The sequence below is a fragment of the Pristiophorus japonicus genome, chromosome Y, assembly GCF_044704955.1.
Source record: "Pristiophorus japonicus isolate sPriJap1 chromosome Y, sPriJap1.hap1, whole genome shotgun sequence".
Classification (NCBI taxonomy): Eukaryota; Metazoa; Chordata; class Chondrichthyes; family Pristiophoridae; genus Pristiophorus; species Pristiophorus japonicus.
The window spans coordinates 4,974,865-4,995,055 of NC_092011.1; the positions used below are offsets into that span (position 1 = coordinate 4,974,865).

The 20,191-nt window shown below is 48.9% G+C and overlaps 1 protein-coding gene across 1 annotated transcript in view; it reads left to right on the forward strand.

Annotated features, from left to right (window-relative positions):
• Positions 1-19,039, forward strand: part of LOC139241068 (glutamate receptor ionotropic, kainate 5-like) — a 1,689,468-nt gene extending 1,670,429 nt beyond the window's left edge. The window contains exons 16-19 of the mRNA XM_070869761.1: positions 6,069-6,234; positions 9,485-9,710; positions 18,718-18,846; positions 18,993-19,039. Of these exons, the coding sequence (XP_070725862.1) occupies positions 6,069-6,234; positions 9,485-9,710; positions 18,718-18,846; positions 18,993-19,039 (568 nt within the window). The remainder of the gene's footprint in view (positions 1-6,068; positions 6,235-9,484; positions 9,711-18,717; positions 18,847-18,992) is intronic.
• Positions 19,040-20,191: the final 1,152 nt, after the last annotated feature.

Here is a 20,191-nt window from a genome sequence, read left to right on the forward strand (position 1 = left end):
GGTCCAATTGGACGCTGTAGATTGGGGCACTTTGGTCCAATTGGCATCTATAGATTGGGGCACTTTGGTCCGATTGGACGCTGTAGATTGGGGCATTTTGGACCAATTGGACTCTAGAGATTGGGGCACTTTGGTCCAATTGGACGCTGTCGATTGGGGCACTTTGGTCCAATTGGAGTCTATAGATTGGGGCACTTTGTTCCATTTGGGTGCTGTAGATTGGGGCATTTTGGATCAATTGGACTCTACAGATTGGGGCACTTTGGTCCAATTGGACGCTGTAGATTGGCGCACATTGGTCCAATTCGACTCTAAAGAAGGGGGCACTTTGGTCCAATTGGACGCTGTAGATTGGGACACTTTGGTCCAATTGGACTCTATAGATTGGGGCACTTTGGTCCAATTGGATTCTACAGATTGGGTCACTTTGGTCCAATTCGACGCTGTAGATTGGGGCACTTTGGTCCAATTGGCATCTATAGATTGGTGCACTTTGGTCCGATTGGACGCTGTAGATTGGGGCATTTTGGACCAATTGGACTCTATAGATTGGGGCACTTTGGTCCAATTGGGCGCTGTAGATTGGGGCATTTTGGACCAATTGGACTCTACAGATTGGGGCACTTTGGTCCAATTGGACGCTGTAGTTTGGGGCACTTTAGATCAATTGGACTCTATAGATTGGGGCACTTTGATCCAATTGGATTCTATAGATTGGGGCACTTTGGTCCAATTGGATTCTATAGATTGGGTCACTTTGGTCCAATTGTACGCTGTAGATTGGGACACTTTGGACAAATTGGCATCTATAGATTGGGGCACATTGTTCCGATTGGACGCTGTAGATTGGGGCATTTTGGACCAATTGGACTCTATAGATTGGGGCACTTTGGTCCAATTGGACGCTGTCGATTGGGGCACTTTGGTCCAATTGGAGTCTATAGATTGGGGCACTTTGGTCCAATTGGGCGCTGTAGATTGGGGTATTTTGGACCAATTGGACTCTACAGAATGGGGCACTTTGGTCCAATTGGACGCTGTAGATTGGCGCACATTGGTCCAATTCGACTCTATAGATTGGGGCACTTTGGACCAATTGGACTCTATAGATTGGGGCAATTTGGTCCAATTGGATTTTTATAGATTGGGGCACTTTTGTCCAATTGGACGCTGTAGATTGGGGCACATTGGTTCAATTCGACTCTATAGAAGGGGGCACTTTGGTCCAATTGGACGCTGTAGATTGGGGCACTTTGGTCCAATTGGACTCTATAGATTGGGGCACTTTGGTCCAATTGGATTCTATAGATTGGGTCACTTTGGTCCAATTGGACGCTGTAGATTGGGGCACTTTGGTCCAATTGGAGTCTATAGATTGGGGCACTTTGGTCCGATTGGACGCTGTAGATAGGGGCATTTTGGACCAATTGGACTCTATAGATTGGGACACTTTGGTCCAATTGGACGCTGTCGATTGGGGCACTTTGGTCCAATTGGAGTCTATAGATTGGGGCACTCTGGTCCAATTGGGCGCTGTAGATTGGGGCATTTTGGACCAATTGGACTCTACAGATTGGGGCACTTTTATCCAATTGGACGCTGTAGATTGGGGCACTTTGGTACAATTGGACTCTATAGATTGAGGCACTTTAGTCCAATTGGATTCTATAGATTGGGGCACATTGGTCCAATTCGACTCTAAAGAAGGGGCCACTTTGGTCCAATTGGACGCTGTCGATTGGGGCACTTTGGACCAATTGGAGTCTATAGATTGGGGCACTTTGGTCCAATTGGGCGCTGTAGATTGGGGCATTTTGGACCAATTGGACTCTATAGATTGGGGCACTTTGGTCCAATTGGACGCTGTAGTTTGGGGCACTTTGGATCAATTGGACTCTATAGATTGGGGCACTTTGGTCCAATTGGATTCTATAGATTGGGGCACTTTGGTCCAATTGGATTCTATAGATTGGGTCACTTTGGTCCAATTGTACGCTGTAGATTGGGACACTTTGGTCCAATTGGCATCTATAGATTGGGGCACATTGTTCCGATTGGACGCTGTAGATTGGGGCATTTTGGACCAATTGGACTCTATAGATTGGGGCACTTTGGTCCAATTGGCCGCTGTCGATTGGGGCACTTTGGTCCAATTGGAGTCTATAGATTGGGGCACTTTGGTCCAATTGGGCGCTGTAGATTGGGGCATTTTGGACCAATTGGACTCTACAGATTGGGGCACTTTGGTCCAATTGGACGCTGTAGATTGGCGCACATTGGTCCAATTCGGCTCTATAGATTGGGGCACTATGGACCAATTGGACTCTATAGATTGGGGCAATTTGGTCCAATTGGATTCTATAGATTGGGGCACTTTTGTCCAATTGGACGCTGTAGATTGGGGCACATTGGTCCAATTCGACTCTATAGAAGGGGGCACTTTGGTCCAATTGGACGCTGTAGATTGGGGCACTTTGGTCCAATTGGACTCTATAGATTGGGGCACTTTGGTCCAATTGCATTCTATAGATTGGGTCACTTTGGTCCAATTGGACGCTGTAGATTGGGCTATTTTGGACCAATTGGACTCTACAGAATGGGGCACTTTGGTCCAATTGGACGCTGTAGATTGGCGCACATTGGTCCAATTTGACTCTATAGATTGGGGCACTTTGGACCAATTGGACTCTATAGATTGGGGCAATTTGGTCCAATTGGATTTTTATAGATTGGGGCACTTTTGTCCAATTGGACGCTGTAGATTGGGGCACATTGGTCCAATTCGACTCTATAGAAGGGGGCACTTTGGTCCAATTGGACGCTGTAGATTGGGGCACTTTGGTCCAATTGGACTCTATAGATTGGGGCACTTTGGTCCAATTGGATTCTATAGATTGGGTCACTTTGGTCCAATTGGACGCTGTAGATTGGGGCACTTTGGTCCAATTGGAGTCTATAGATTGGGGCACTTTGGTCCGATTGGACGCTGTAGATAGGGGCATTTTGGACCAATTGGACTCTATGGATTGGGACACTTTGGTCCAATTGGACGCTGTCGATTGGGGCACTTTGGTCCAATTGGAGTCTATAGATTGGGGCACTCTGGTCCAATTCGGCGCTGTAGATTGGGGCATTTTGGACCAATTGGACTCTACAGATTGGGGCACTTTTATCCAATTGGACGCTGTAGATTGGGGCACTTTGGTACAATTGGACTCTATAGATTGAGGCACTTTAGTCCAATTGGATTCTATAGATTGGGGCACATTGGTCCAATTCGACTCTAAAGAAGGGGCCACTTTGGTCCAATTGGACGCTGTCGATTGGGGCACTTTGGACCAATTGGAGTCTATAGATTGGGGCACTTTGGTCCAATTGGGCGCTGTAGATTGGGGCATTTTGGACCAATTGGACTCTATAGATTGGGGCACTTTGGTCCAATTGGACGCTGTAGTTTGGGGCACTTTGGATCAATTGGACTCTATAGATTGGGGCACTTTGGTCCAATTGGATTCTATAGATTGGGGCACTTTGGTCCAATTGGATTCTATAGATTGGGTCACTTTGGTCCAATTGTACGCTGTAGATTGGGACACTTTGGTCCAATTGGCATCTATAGATTGGGGCACATTGTTCCGATTGGACGCTGTAGATTGGGGCATTTTGGACCAATTGGACTCTATAGATTGGGGCACTTTGGTCCAATTGGCCGCTGTCGATTGGGGCACTTTGGTCCAATTGGAGTCTATAGATTGGGGCACTTTGGTCCAATTGGGCGCTGTAGATTGGGGCATTTTGGACCAATTGGACTCTACAGATTGGGGCACTTTGGTCCAATTGGACGCTGTAGATTGGCGCACATTGGTCCAATTCGGCTCTATAGATTGGGGCACTATGGACCAATTGGACTCTATAGATTGGGGCAATTTGGTCCAATTGGATTCTATAGATTGGGGCACTTTTGTCCAATTGGACGCTGTAGATTGGGGCACATTGGTCCAATTCGACTCTATAGAAGGGGGCACTTTGGTCCAATTGGACGCTGTAGATTGGGGCACTTTGGTCCAATTGGACTCTATAGATTGGGGCACTTTGGTCCAATTGCATTCTATAGATTGGGTCACTTTGGTCCAATTGGACGCTGTAGATTGGGGCACTTTGGTCCAATTGGCATCTATAGATTGGGGCACTTTGGTCCGATTGGACGCTGTAGATAGGGGCATTTTGGACCAATTGGACTCTATAGATTGGGACACTTTGGTCCAATTGGACGCTGTCGATTGGGGCACTTTGGTACAATTGGAGTCTATAGATTGGGGCACTTTGGTCCAATTGGGCGCTGTAGATTGGGGCATTTTGGACCAATTGGACTCTACAGATTGGGGCACTTTTGTCCAATTGGACGCTGTAGTTTGGGGCACTTTGGATCAATTGGACTCTATAGATTGGGGCACTTTGGTCCCATTGGATTCTATAGATTGGGGCACTTTGGTCCAATTGGACGCTGTAGATTGGGGCACATTGGTCCAATTCGACTCTATAGATTGGGGCACTTTGGTCCAATTGCTCACTGTAGATTGGGGCACTTTGGTCCAATTGGATGCTCTAGATTGTTGGCAGGAACCTCGTCAGTTCCAATTGATACAACAGCTGATGATTTGGCCACTTTGGTTCTATCAAGTAGATATGAGCAGAATCACTGGGGATGCTCAAGAGAGGAGCTGATTTGGCCCATTTTGGTTATATAAACAAAAGGTGATTTGCGAACGCATTGTGTGAAGGAGATTTAGTCCATTGTAAAGATGTGAAGATCTATGGAAGCAAGGTGACTTGGTCCATTTGCGATTCCATAAACGTGGTGTAATTTGATCTGTTCAGATTGGTCTATTGAGATTCTGCAGATCAAGGTGGACCTGGACAATTAGGATTCCCTAAACTGGTAGATGTTTGATCCATTGGGGTTCCATTTGGATGGTTTGATCCAATAGGTGAGGCATATTTGCTTCACTCGTATCAATCATATAGATTGGATGTGATCTGCACCTTTGTGACTAGTAGTAACCTTGTCCATTGGAGTTCCATAGGCTAGTGATGATCAAGTGGGGTTCCAACGACAAGTGATGTCCTGCTCCATTGGGGTTCTATGGGCTAGTGAAGATCTTGTCCTTTGAGGTTTCTTGGACAAGTGAAGATCTGGTCCATTTGGTTTCCATAAATAGTGGGGATCCGGACCATTGAGGTTCCATGGATGTGGAGATCTGGCCGATTGAGGTTCTATTGTCTAGTGTAGATCTGGTCTATTAGGGTGAATTGGATAAATGGCGATCAGTTCCATTGGGGTTCTATAAATTAGTGGTGATCTGATTCATTGAGGTTCCATAGCCTAGTGAAGATCTGGTCCATTGGGGTTCCATGGACGTGGAGATCTGGTCCATTGGGGTTCCAATGGCTAGTGGAGATCTGGTCCATTGGGATTCCATAGTCTAGTGAAGATCTGTTCCATTGGTGTTCCAAGAACGTAGAGATCTGGTCCATTAGGGTTCCATGGACATGTGGAGACCTGGTCCATTGGGGTTCCATGGAGAAGTGGAGATCTGGCCCATTGGGGTTCCATGGACATGTGGAGATCTGGTACAATGGGGTTCCATGGACAATTGGAGATCTGGTCCATTGGGGTTCCATGGACAAGTGGAGATCTGGTCGATTGGTGTTCCATGGAGAAGTGGAGATCTGGCCCATTGGGGTTCCATGGACATGTAGAGATCTGGTCCAATGGGGTTCCATGGACAATTGGAGATCTGGTCCATTGGGGTTCCATGGACAAGTGGAGATCTGGTCCATTGGGGTTCCATGGACATATGGAGATCTGGTCCATTGGGGTTTCATCGATCAGGAAAATCTTGTCCACTGGGATTCTTTCAAACAGGGAGATCTGATCCATTGAGGTCTTTAGATCCAGGAGTTTTAATCCATTGACATTCCACAGATTGGAACGCTTTGGTGTGTTTAAACTGTGCGTCGGTCCAGTGGTCGACTGCCTGTGTTCTGATTTCTTATCTGATGACTAGGTGGGCGTTTACTCTGATAATTATCTCCTCCTACACCGCCAATCTCGCTGCGTTCCTGACCGTGCAGAGGATGGAAGTCCCCATAGAGTCTGCCGATGACCTCGCCGACCAGACCAACATAGAATATGGAACAATTCAGGGCGGTTCAACAATGACATTTTTCCAGGTATCATCCCTTGTAGGTGAAAGCCTCACCAAGCACCAATTCAACTTAAAGAGCATGAGATAGTGCCCATCACCAAGACCTGGCAACAAACTGGGAGATACATATTGCAGGCTATCAGGTTTGTAGAAAAGGGAGGGAAGTTAGAAAAGGAGGGGCTGCAATATTGATCACCGTCCCAGCTGTGGCTCCGTGGGTAGCATTCTCACCTCTGAGTCAGACGGGTTCATGTCCCACCCCGGCGACTTGAGCATAAAAAAAATCTAGGCTGACGCTCCAGTGCAGCACTGAGGGAGCGCCACACTGTCGCAGATGCCGTCTTTCAGATGAGACATTAAACCGAGGCCCTGTCTGGTCTCTCAGGTAGACATAAAAGATCCCATATCTCTATTTTGAAGAAAAGCCAGAGAATTATTCCCGGTGTCCTAGCCAATATTTATCCCTCAATCAACGTAACAAAAAAACAGATTATCTGGTCATGATCATATTGTGGGAGCTTGTTTGTGCGCAATTTGGCTGCCGCGTTTCCCTACATTACAACAGTGACTACACCCCAAAGGTACTTCATTGGCTGTAAAGTGTTTTGAGACATCCGGTGAAATACGCTATATAAATGCAAGTCTCTCTTTTTGCAAAAAAGGCAAAAAAGATTTCAGTAAGCATGATCGGGCGGTGGAAACATTATGGGTTGAGTTCAGGAACAGCAAACGATGCAAGACTCTGGTGAGAGCTGTCTGTGGACCTCCAACAGTAGTGATGGAGAGGGAGGGGAGGAGGGGGCAGGAAGGGGGGAGGGGGGGGGAATGCAAAAATACAGAGATCAGGGAAGCACAAACACTGCAATAATTGGGAAATTTTAGTTTCCACATAGACTGGGTGAAGCAGATCAGCTCAAGAAATAGAGGCAGTGAATTTTTCGAGTGTATATGCGATAGTTTGCAGCAAAAATGTGTTTTCGAGCCCACAAGGGAACTAGCTTCAGTGATGATTAACAAACGGGAAATCTGACGGTAAGGGATTTTTGTGAATAGTTTGTATAATATTTGATACTAAGTTTGAGAGGGAGGGGGGTGCGTCGCAAACCAAAGGGGAGAAATTCAGGGGCTTCTCATTCCGGTGCCAATTTTTAATAGTTGAAACAAATTAGCGGCAGGCGCTAATGCTTTTATGCTTTAAAAATAATTCGGCGTTTGCATTCCAGGACGTAGGAGTGGCGCAAAATCACATGTTCAACTTGCTGGGGCGCAAAGGGCAGCAGGTGGGGCAGTGAGTGGAGAACACTGGATACTGGGCCGTACAGCAACGCCGCATTGGAAAGCTCCGTCCCTCCCTTAAAGGGAAGAGCCATCACTGCAGGCTCTGTAAAAGACTTACCTCCTCCCCAATGGCAGCTGAGATCCGCCCCGATGCATTGCAGCAGAGTGACGAGCTGAGCGTTCTCACGCGAAAAAACACAGAAAAAAATTCAAACAGAAGATTCCGCTTTTTTTTCCGCTTCACTCGCCACCTTGCCATTAAGCCTCCCCCCAAACCTCTCGCCGAAGATGGCGGGCGTCGGTCTGCTCGCCACGCCTGGTCAGTAATTGCTGAGCAACCCCCCTCTCCCCGCCACCCATCCCCCGGGGCCATAACGGGAGGTGCTGAGGTGGCCAATTTCTAGGCTCAAGGGTTTAAACGTAACTGACGCAAACTTCAAAAGGACCAGCCACAAATTAACCACAATAAACTGGGCTGAACTGTTAATGAGTAAACCCACAGACAAACAGTGGGAGGTATTCAAAATCCCTAGGGCAACACCCCTAAAGGCAAAGGCTCCACTTGTATAGTTAACCCAGCATAGCGAACAAACAAGGTAAGAAACAGCATCAAATTAAAAATAAAAGCCCGCACAGATACAAGGATGAATGGAGATCTGCCAGACTTGAAGAGCTATGAAAAGCAACAGTGGAGTACAGAGAAAGAGGTGCGAGCAGAGAATAAACTTGCTTAACTAACAGCCAAAGTTGTTATACATATACAGGTTATACCTGCCTTGGGACCTGGCCTGTTCTGGATAAGGGAATTTTCCTGAAGAGTGGTGGTCATGATAAATTGGATGGTACAGATACTGAGCAAGGGATATCGGGTCTGGCTGGCTTATGGCTGGGAGTGCGGCAGAGAGATCATGGGGGGGGGGAGTGAGCGGGGCTGGGAGGTGGGGTGATGAGATGGATCGCGGGGTCCGGCCAGCGATTGTGCGAGTCGGCAGCGAGGAAGGACTTCAATTTGTTCACGTCGGAGTTCTGCGCATGTGTCACCCGGTGGCCGGGAATGATTCTGGATGAGAGGTGGTTCCGGATCAGGGAGTTCTGGATCAGAGAGGTTCAACCTGTATTGCATGAGACTGGTAGAGGGAGTGATGTGGGCCCATTAAGGACAGATAAGGAAAGGGCAGCCTTGTTATATGAGGGAACATTTCCCCCGGACCCCAGTCTTGAAACAATTCTAACTCTTTTAACATGAGCCCTGAATGCGATCAGCTGGCTTGGGCTTGAGGGGACCCTGGGAGACTCGGATCCTTGGGAACCTCAGAATATGGGCCCCCTGTGAGCCTGGGATGCTGGTAACCTCGGAATCTCAGAATCCTGGGAGCTGCGGAGTCTGGGATGGTGGGACACTGGAAGCATGGGATGCTAGTAGTGTCGGAGCCTGGGACCCCGGGAGCTTGGAACCCGTGGGAACCTGGGATACTGGACACTGGGATGCTGAACACTGGGACACTGGGATACTGGACACTGGGATATGGCGATTTTAGATACTGGACACTGGGATTCTGGACACTGGGATACTGGACACTGAACACTGGGATTCTGGACACTGGGATACAGGACACTGAGATTCTGGATACTGGACTCTTGGACACTGGAGACTGGGACACTGGAGACTGGGATGCTGGAGACTTGGATACTGGGACACTGGGAAACTTGAACACTGGGATACTGGACACTGGGATACTGGGATAATGGAGACTGGGATACTGGACACTGGGATACTGGGACACAGGAGAATGGGACACTGGGACTCTGGGAATCCAGGAATCTGGGACAATGGGACCCTGGGACATTAGGACCCTGGGAGCCTGGGATTCTGGGAGCCTGGGGCACTGGCACACTGGGACACTGGGAGCTTAGCCATTGTGTTGGACTTTGTGTTTCCCCACTGAGAAATTCAGTGCGTGATGAGTTTTGTCTCTCCACACTCCCCCGCTCCCCAGAATTCCAGGTACCAGACCTACCAGCGGATGTGGAACTACATGAACTCCAAGCAGCCCAGTGTCTTTGTCAAGACCACGGAGGAAGGGATCGCCCGGGTCTTAAACTCCAAGTACGCCTTCCTGCTGGAGTCCACCATGAATGAGTACCACAGGAAACGCAACTGCAACTTGACGCAGATTGGCGGGCTGCTGGACACCAAGGGCTATGGGATCGGCATGCCTCTGGGTAGGTGTGAAAGGGCTGTACGTAACAGACCCCGCCGACACTCACTGGGGAGAGTGCCACAGAATTACATTGAATGTACCGCACAGAAATAGACCATTTGGCCCAACCGGTCCATGCTCCAAACGAGGCTCCTCCCACCCTTCTTTATCTCACCCCATCAAGATATCATAAGAACATAAGAAATAGGCGTGGGAGTAGGCCATTCCGCCCCTCGAGCCTGCTCCACCATTCACTGAGATCATGGCTGGTCTGATCATGGACTCAGCTCCACTTCCCCGCCCGCTCCCCATAACCCTTGACTCCCTTATCATTCAAAAATCTGCCTATCTTCAACTTAAATATATTCAAAGACTGAGCCTCCACAGCCCTCTGGGGCAGAGAATTCCAAAGATTCGCGACCCTCCGAGGGAAGAAATTCCCCCTCATTTCTGTTTTATTCTAAAACTAAGCCCCATTAGTTCTAGATTCTCCCACGAGTGGAAACATCCTCTCTGCATCTGCTCTGTCGAGCCCCCTCATTATCTTTTATGTTTCAATCAGGTCACCTCTCATTCTTCTAAACTCCAGTGTGTAGAGGCTCAACCTTTCTTCATACCTAGAATCCACCTAGTGAACCTTCTCTGGACTGCCTCCAATGCAAGTATATCCCTCCTTAAATACCCTCCTACTCCCTTCTCAATGTTCCCCTAAATGAATCTCTGCTGTTCGCCTCAAGCACTCCATGCTCACCATTCTCTGGTAAGGAAGTTTCTCCTGAATTCCCTATTGGGTTTATTAGTGAATAACTCATATTTATGGAAGGCACTTGTTCTGGTCTCCCGTACGTGGAAACATCTTCTCTACATCTACCCGATCGAACTCCTTCATAAAGTTAAAGACCTCCATCAGGTCATCCATTCAGTCGTCTTGTTTCCAGAGAAAAGAAACCCAGCCTGTTCAGCCTGGTGAGAGGCCCTCAAGCCCGTTCTCCCATTCAATGAGATCCGTGGCTGGTCTGTATCCTAACCCCAACCACCTACCCGCCTTGGCTCCAGATCCCTTAATACCCGAGACTTGCAAAAATTATTAAAGTTATTAATTGAGCCCCAGCACCTACTGCTCTTTGTGGAAGAGTTCCACACTTCTACCGCCCATTGGCGAAAGAAATGTTTCCTAACTTATCTTCTGATTGGCCTGGCTCTGATTTTAACGTTGTGCCCCCTTGTCCTAGACTTCCCTCACCTGCATAAAATCTTTCTCTCCGGTCTACCCTCTCAATTCTTTGCAAAATCCTAAAAGCCTCAATGAAATCGCCCCTTAACCTTTGATATTCCAGGGATGGGCTATGAGTTAACAGACTCCACTGTACAATGGGGAGAATTGTTAAGGAGGGGGTGGGGGTGGAATGGCTGGGCTGTGGGGGGGTCTTCACTCCGCCCATCAGCAGACTTGGTAACCCCGACAACCAAAAGCAAGACATTAACTTTGCTCCAACATCGGTGGCCATGTCTTCGGCTGCCTGGGCCTCAAGCTCTGGAACTCTATCCTGACATCTCTTCGCCTCTCCTCCTTAAAACTACCTCTCTGAGCCAGCTTTTGGCCACCTGGTCTAATATCTCCATCTGTGGATCGGTGCCAAATCTTGTCCGATAATGCTCCTGTGACGTTTTCCGAAGTTAGAGGTGCTGTATCAATGCAAGTTGTTGTTGTAAATATTAAATATTTGGAAGACTCAAGCCATGGTTTTCCGTCCTCACCACAAACTCTGTTCCCTCGCCACTGACTCCATCCCCCTCCCTAACATCTGTCTGAGGCTGAACCACACTGTTCACAACCTAGGTGTTATATTTGACTCTGAAATGAGTTTCCGGCCGAATTTCCGCAGCATAACTAAAACTGCTTATTGCCACTTCTGTAACATCGTCCGTCTCCACCTGCCTCAGCTAATCTGCTGCTGAAACCCTCATCCATGCCTTTGTTATCTCCAGACTTGACTATTCCAATGCACTCCTGGCCGGCCTCACATATTCTACCTGACGTAAACTTGAGGTCATCCAAAACTGGGCTCTCTGAGACCTAAGTCGCACCAAGTCCCGTTGACACATCACCCCTGTGATCGCTGATCTACATTGAGGGTAGACCAGAGAGAAACATTTTACGCAGGTGAGGGAAGTCTAGGACAATGGGGCAACACTTCGATTTCAAATTTCTCATCCTTATTTACAAATTCCTCCATGACCTTCACCTCTCCTTATCTCTGTAATCTCTTCCAGCCCCACAACCTCCCTGAAATGTCTGCGCTTCTCTAATTCTGCCATGTTAAGCATCGTGATTATAATCACTTAACCATTAGTGACCGTACCTTATATAAGAACACATGAAATAGGAGCAGGAGCAGACATTTTGGCCCCTCGAGCCTGCTCCGCCATTCAATAAGTCCATGGCTGATCTGATCTTGGCATCAACTCCACTTCCCTGCCCGCTCCCCATAACCCTTGACTCCCTTAGCTTTCAAAAATCTGTCTATCTCCATCTTACATATATTTAATGACCCAGCTTCCACAACTCTCTGGAGAAGAGAATTCCAAAGTTTCACAACCCTCTGAGAGAAAATCCTCATAGGTTCTGTTTTAAATGGGTGACCCTTTATTCCGAAACTACGCCCCCTAGGTCTAGATTCCCCTATGAGGGGAAACATCCTCACAGCATCAAACCTGTCAAGCCCACTCAGAATCTTATACGTTTCAATAAGATCACCTCTCATTCTTCTAAACTCCAATGAGTACAGGTCCAACCTGCTCAACTTTTCCTCATAAGACAACTCTGCCTGGGCCATAAGCTCTGGAATTTCCTCCCTAGCCCTCTCTGCCTCTCTCTCCACGTTAATGGCACTCCTTAAAACATACTTATTTGGCAAAGCATTTGGTCACCTGCCATCATTTCTCCTTATGTAGCTCGGTGTCAAATTTTGTTTGATAATGTCCCTGGGAAGCGTCTTGGGACGTTTTACTACGTTAAAGGTGCTACAAAAAGAACGCGCTTAATTGCACTAGCAAAATGCTCCGATTGGCTCTCCATGACCCTTTTGCTGATTGGTCCCCATGGAGGGAAAGACACACCCAGCAGTTTCTCTGGAATGTGTGATTAGAACTGCCCAGCCCAAGTTCTGAGTGTTTGCAAAGTGTAATTCGAACCATTCTGACTGCCGACTCCAGAGAAGTTAGAGCTTCCCCCATCCCAGCCCAAATCCCTGATCAAAATGCAAGTGGTTGTTGCTCTAAATTCAAGTTGTTATAACTCAAGAATGATTCCGACAGACGAGGACGAAGCCGAGTGTCACATCAATTCAGTTGCATCGGAGAGAAACAAGACAAGGACAGTAGACTGAAGGGACCCTGAGTGTTGAAGGGATAACGTTGGTGGGACAGTTTTACTGAATCCAGACTAGGGGGGGAATCAACCCACAGGTTAACATTTCTACATTCAAAATGCGGCCACCTGCTTAACTTTCATATCTCAAATCAGTAAATTAACCCACTCCCAGGGCAGGTACAGCACGGACTCAAAGACAATGAGAATATCCCTGCCCCAAAGGTTACCGCAACACACATAATCCAACAACTAAACCTCACTGGCCGATCTCGCATAGACAAGGAACCCCATCCCATTCACATTGTCTAGTCCCGCTCCAATCAAGTTCAAGCAGGTTCTCCCACCGCCCACCCAAACTGCTGCTCCCCAACCTCTGCCCACCTCCCTCCATTCTCCTCTCTTGCCTTTCCCCTCATCGGCATCTTTTTGCCCTGTTTCCCCGCTGTCCAGTCTCTCTCTCCACTCTGATTTCCTCCATTCCACCCTCACTGAAACCCACGTACCTACCCTTCATTCCACTCTCATTACCAGCCCAAAATTTTTTTTTGACGATGTAACGAGCAGAGTGGACAAGGGAGAACCAGTGGATGTGGTGTATCTGGACTTTCAAAAGGCTTTTGACAAGATCCCACACAAGGAATTGGTGTGCAAAATTAAAGTGCATGATATTGGGGGTAATGTACTGACGTGGATAGAGAACTGGTTGACAGACAGGAAGCAGAGAGTCAGGATAAACAGATCCTTTTCAGAATGGCAGGCAGTGACTAGTGGGGTGCCGCAGGGCTCAGTGCTGGGACCCCAGCTCTTTACAATATACATTAACGATTTAGATGAAGGAATAGAGTGTAATATCTCCGAGTTTGCGGATGACACTAAACTGGGTGGCGGTGTGAGCTGTGAGGAGGACGCTAAGAGGCTGCAGGGTGACTTGGATAGGTTAGGTGAGTGGGCAAATGCATGGCAGATACAGTATAATGTGGATAAAGGTGAGGTTATCCATTTTGGGGGCAAAAACACGAAGGCAGAATATTATCTGAATGGCGGCAGATTAGGAAAAAGGGAGGTGCAACGAGACCTGGGTGTCCTGGTTCATCAGTCACTGAAATTGGGCACGCAGGTACAGCAGGCGGTAAAGAAGACAAATGGTATGTTGGCCTTCATAGCTAGGGGATTTGAGTAGAGGAGCAGGGAGGTCTTACTGCAGTTGTACAGGGCCTTACTGAGGCCTCACCTGGAATATTGTGTTCACTTTTGGTCTCCTAGTCTGAGGAAGAACGTTCATGCTATTAAGGGAGTGCAGTGAAGTTTCCCCAGACTGATTCCCGGGATGGCTGGGATGTCATATGAGGAGAGACTGGATCAACTGGGCCTTTATTCACTGGAGTTTAGAAGGATGAGAGAGGATCTTATAGAATGTACAGGATTCTGATGGGACTGGACAAGTTAGATGCGGGAACAATGTTTCCAATGTTGGGGAAGTCCAGCACCCTCCTCCTCCCGTACCTCCATCCACCTCCCCTCCCACTGCCTTCAAAATCAGTGAGAGTTCTTCATCCGTCCATCATAGAAACACAGAAACATAGAAAATAGGTGCAGGAGTAGGCCATTTGGCCCTTCGAGCTTGCACCGTCATTCAATATAATCATGGCTGATCAAGCAACCTCAGTACCCCACCCATTCCTTCTCTCCATACCCCTGATCCCTTTAGCCACATCTAACTCCCTTTTGAATATGTCCAACGAAATTTCTGTGGTAGAGAATTCTACAGGTTCACAACTCTCTGGGTGAAAAAGTTTCTCCTCATCTCGGTCCTAAATGGCTTACCTCTTATCCTTAGACTGGTTCTGGATTTCCCCAACATAGGGAACATGCGACCTGCATCTAACCTGTCTAAACCCGTCAGAATTTATAAGTTTCTATGAGATCCCCTCTCATTCTTCTAAATTCCAGTGAGTATAAGCCTAACCATCCAACCTTTCCACATATGTCAGTCCTGCTATCCCGAGAATCATTCTGGTGAACCTTCGCTGCACTCACTCAATAGCAAGAATGTTCTTCTTCAGATTAGGAGATCACAACTGCACACAATACTCAAGGTGTGGTCTCACCAAGGCCCTGTACAGCTGCAGTAAGACTTCCCTGCTCCTATACTCAAATCCCCTCGCTATGAAGGCCAGCATGCCATTTGCCTTCTTCACTGCTTGCTGTACCTGCATGCCTACCTTCAATGACTGATGTACCATGACACCTAGGTCTCGTTGCACCTCCCCTTTTACTAATCTGTCACCATTCAGATAATATTCTGCCTTCCTGTTTTTGCCACCAAAGTGGATAACCTCACATTTATCCACTTTATACTGCATCTGCCATGCATTTGCCCACTCACCTAACCTGTCCAAGTCACCCTGCAGTCTCTTAGCATCCTCCTCACAGCTCGCACTGCCACCCAGCTTAATGTCATCTGCAAACTTGGATATATTACCTTCAATTCCTACGTCTAAGTCATTAATGTATATTGTAAATAGCTGGGGTCCCAGCAGTGAACCCTGTGGCACCCCACTAGTCACTGCCTGACATTCTGAAAATGACCAATTTATTCCCACTCTTTGCTTCCTGTCTGCCAACCAGTTCTCTATCCATGTCAGTACATTTCCCCAATACCATATGCTTTAATTTTGCACACTAATCTCTTGTGTGGGACCTTGTCAAAAGCCTTTTGAATGTCCAAATGCACCACATCCACTGGTTCTCCCTTGTCCACTCCACTCGTTACATCCTCAAAAAACGCTAGCAGATTTGTCAAGCATGTTTTCCCTTTCATAATTCCATGCTGACTTGGACCGATCCTGTCACTGCTTTCCAGATGCGCTGCTATTACATCTTTAATAATTGATTCCAGCATTTTCCCCACCACCGATATCAGGCTAACCGCCTGAAATTCTCTCCCTCCTTTTTTAAAAAGTGGTGTTACATTAGCTACCCTCCAGTCCAAAGGAACTGAACCGGAGTCCAAGGAATGTTGGAAAATTACCACAATTGCATCCACTATTTCTAGGGTCACTTCCTTAAGTACTCTGGGATGCAAACTATCAGGCCCTGGGGATTTATCGGCCTTCAGTCCCTTCAATTTCCCTAACATCATTTCCTGACTGATAAGAATTTCCCTCAGTTCCCCCTTCTCGCTATTCCCTCGGTCCCCTAGTATTTTTGGGAGGTTATTCGTGTCTTCCTTAGTGAAGATAGAACCAAAGTATTTGTTCAATTTTTCTGCTGTTTTCTTATTCCCCATTATGAATTCACCTGATTCTGACGCCAAGGGACCTACATTAGTCTCACTAATCTTTTTTCTCTTCACATATCTATAGAAGTGTTTGCAGTCAGTTTTTATGTTCCCTGCAAGCTTACTCTCATACTCTATTTTCCCCCTCCTAATTAAACCGTTATTCCTCCTCTGCTGAATTATAATGTTTTCCCAGTACTCCGGTTTGCTGCTTTTTCTGGACAATTTATATGCCTTTTCCTTGGATTTAACACTTTCCCTAATTTCCCTTGTTAGCCACGGTTGAGCCACCTTCTCTTTTTTATTCTTATGCCACACAGGGATGTACAATTATTGTAGTTCATTCCTGTGATTTTTAAATGTCTGCATTGTCTATCCACCGTCAACCCTTTAAGTATCATTCTCCAGTCCATCCTAGCCAATTAACGTCTCATACCATTGAAGTTTCCTTTCTTTAAGTTCAGGACCCTAGTCTCTGAATTAATTGTGTCACTCTCCATCTTAATGAAGAAATCTACAAAATTATGGTCACTCTTCCCCAAGGGGCCCCGTACGACCAGATTGCTAATTAATCCTCTCTCATTACACAAGACCCAGTCTACGATGGCCTGCTCTCTAATTGGTACCTCGACATATTGGTCTGGAAAACCATCCCTAATACACTCCAGGAAATCCTCCTCCACCGCATTGCTACCAGTCTGGTTAGCCCAATCTATATGTAGATTAAAGTCATTATAACTGCTGTACCTTTATTGCACACATCCCTAATTTCTTGTTTGATGCTGTCCCCAACCTCCCTACTGTTTTGCATTCTGTACACAACTCCCACGAGTGTTTTCTGCCCTTTGGTGTTTCGCAGCTCTACCCATACAGATTCCACATCATCCAAGCTCATGTCCTTCCTTACTATTGCATTAATCTCCTCTTTAACCAGTAACGCTACCTCACCTTCTTTTCCTTCCTGTCTATTTTTCCTGAATATTGAATACCCCTTGATGTTGAGTTCCCAGCATTGGTTACTCTGCAGCCATGTATCCGTAATCCCAATTACAACTTACCCGTTAACAGCTATCTGCATAGTCAATTCATCCAAATTATTACGACTGCTCCTCGCATTGAGACTTGAGGCATGTTTTTTTAACTTTCATTGGTTGTCAGGAGCTATGGGCGTGTCCTGAGGAGCTGGGCGTGTCCTGGGGAGGTGGGCAGGTGGGCGTGTCCTGGGGAGGTGAGCGTGTCTGGGGGCTGTGGGCGTGTCCAGGGGAGGCGGGCGTGTCCGGAGGCTGTGGGCCTGTCCTGGGGAGGGGGGCGTGTCCTGGAGACATTGCTGTGTCCTAGGGTGTGGGCGTGTCCTGGGGAGGTGTGCATGTCCCAGGGAGGTGGGTGTGTCCAGGAGAGGTGGGTGTGTCAAGAAGAGATGGGCGTGTCCTGGCGCGGTGCGTGTGCCCCGGGGAGGTGGGCATGTCCTGAGGCTGTGGGCGTGTCCTGGCGCGGTGGGTGTGCCCCGGGGAGGTGGGCGTGTCCTGAGGCTGTGGGCGTGTCCTGGGGAGGTGGATATGTCCATGGGAGGTGGATGTGTCAAGGGGAGGTAGGCGTGTCCCGGGGTGGTGGGCATGTCCCGGGGAGTTGCGCGTGTCCTGGGGAGATGGGCGTTTCCTGGGGCTGTGGCTGTGTCCCGGGGAGGTGGGCATTTCCAAGGAATGAGGATTGTCCTGGGGAGGTGGGCGTGTCCTGGGGAGGAGGGCGCGTCCTGTGGAGGTGGGCATGTCCAAGGAATGAGGACTTGTCCTGGGGCTGTGGGTGTGTTCTAAGGAGGTGGGCATGTCCTGGGGTGGTAGGCGTGTCCTGTGAAGGTGGGCGTGTGCTGGGGAGGTGGGCGTGTCCTGCAGAGGAGGGAGTGTCCTGGGAAGGAGGATTGTCCTGCAGAGGTGAGTGTTTCCTGAGGATGTGGGCGTGTCATGGGGTGGTGGGCACGTCCTGGGAAGGTGGGCGTGTCCTGGGGAGGAGGGCGTGTCCTGGGAAGGAGGATTGGCCTGCGGAGGTGGGCGTGTCCTGAGGAGGTGGGCATGTCCTGGGGTGGTGGGCATGTCCTAGGAAGGAGGACTTGTCCTGGGGAGGTGGGTGTGTCCTGAAGAGGTGGGCGTGTTCTGGGGCTGCAGGCGTGTCCCGGGGAGATGGACGTGTCCTGGGGAGATGGACATGTACTGGGGAGGTGGGCTTGTCCTGAGGAGGTGGGCGTGTCCTGGAGCTGTGGGCATGTCCTGGGGAGGTGGGCGTGTCCCGGGTAGTTGGGCGTGTCCCGGGGCTGTGGGACTGTCGCAGGGAGGTGGGCGTATCTCCGATGATCCTTAACAAGGGTCCTTTCTCTCTCCGTAGGTTCACCGTTCCGCGATGAAATCACGCTCGCTATCCTACAACTCCAGGAGAATAACCGCCTGGAAATTCTAAAAAGGAAGTGGTGGGAGGGAGGCAAGTGTCCGAAGGAAGAGGATCATAGGGCGAAAGGTGAGACCCTGAATCATAGCACCCGGAGCCCACAACACAATCACAGGGCCCAGAACCCGATCACAGGGCCCAGACATCAATCACAGACCCCAGACACCAATCTCAGGACCCAGACACCAATCACTGGCCCCTGACCTCAATCACAGGTGCCAAACCCCAATCACAGACCGCAATCAAAGGGCCCAGACCTTAATCACTGGGCGCAGTCCCCAATTACAGACCCCAGAACTCAATCACAGGGCACAGACCAAGATTACAGACCCCAATCGCAGGGCCCAGACCCCACTCACTGGGTGCAGACCCTAATCACAGACCCCACACCCCATTCACGGACCCCAGACCCCAATCACAGACAGACCCCAATCACAGACCCCAGACCCCAATAAAAGACAGACCCCAATCACAGACCCCAGACCCCAATCACAGACAGACACCAATCACAGACAGACCCCAATCACAAACCCCAGACCCCAATCGCAGACAGAGCCCAATCACAGACCCCAGACCCCAATCACAGACCACAGACCCCAATCACAGACAGACCCCAATCACAGACCCCAGATCCCAATCACAGACAGACACCAATCACAGACCCCAGACGACAATCACAGACCCCAGACCCCAATCACAGACTCCAGAACCTTATCACAGACAGACACCAATCACAGGACCCAGACGCCAATCACAGGGCCAGACCACAACCACAGGGCCCAGACTTCAATCACAGGGCCCAGACACCAATCACAGACACCAGACCCCAATCACAGGGCCAAGACCCCAATCACAGGGCCCAGACCCCAATCACAGGGCACAGACCCCAATCACAGACAGATCCCAATCACAGACCCCAGACCCCAATCACAGGGCCCAGACCCCAATCACAGACAGACTCCACTCACAGACCCCGGAGACCGATCACAGACCCCAGACCCCAATCACAGGTCCCAGACCACAATCACAGGGCCTAGACCCCAATCACAGAGCCCAGACCCCAATCGCAGGGCCCAGACCCCAATCACAGTGTCCAGACCCCAATCACGTGATCCAGACCCCAATTACAGACCCCAGACCTCAATCACAGACCCCAGAACTCAATCACAGGTCCCAGACCCCAATCACAGGGCCCAGGCCCCAATCACAGGGCCCAGAATCCAATCACAGGGCCCAAACTGCAATCACAGGGCCCAGACCACAATCACAGGGCCCAAACCCCAATCACAGACCCCAGACCCCAATCACAGACAGACCCCAAACACAGGGCCCAGACCCCAATCCCAGGGCCCAGAACCCAATCACAGAACCCAGACCCCAATCACTGGGCCCAGACACCAATCACTGGCTCCTG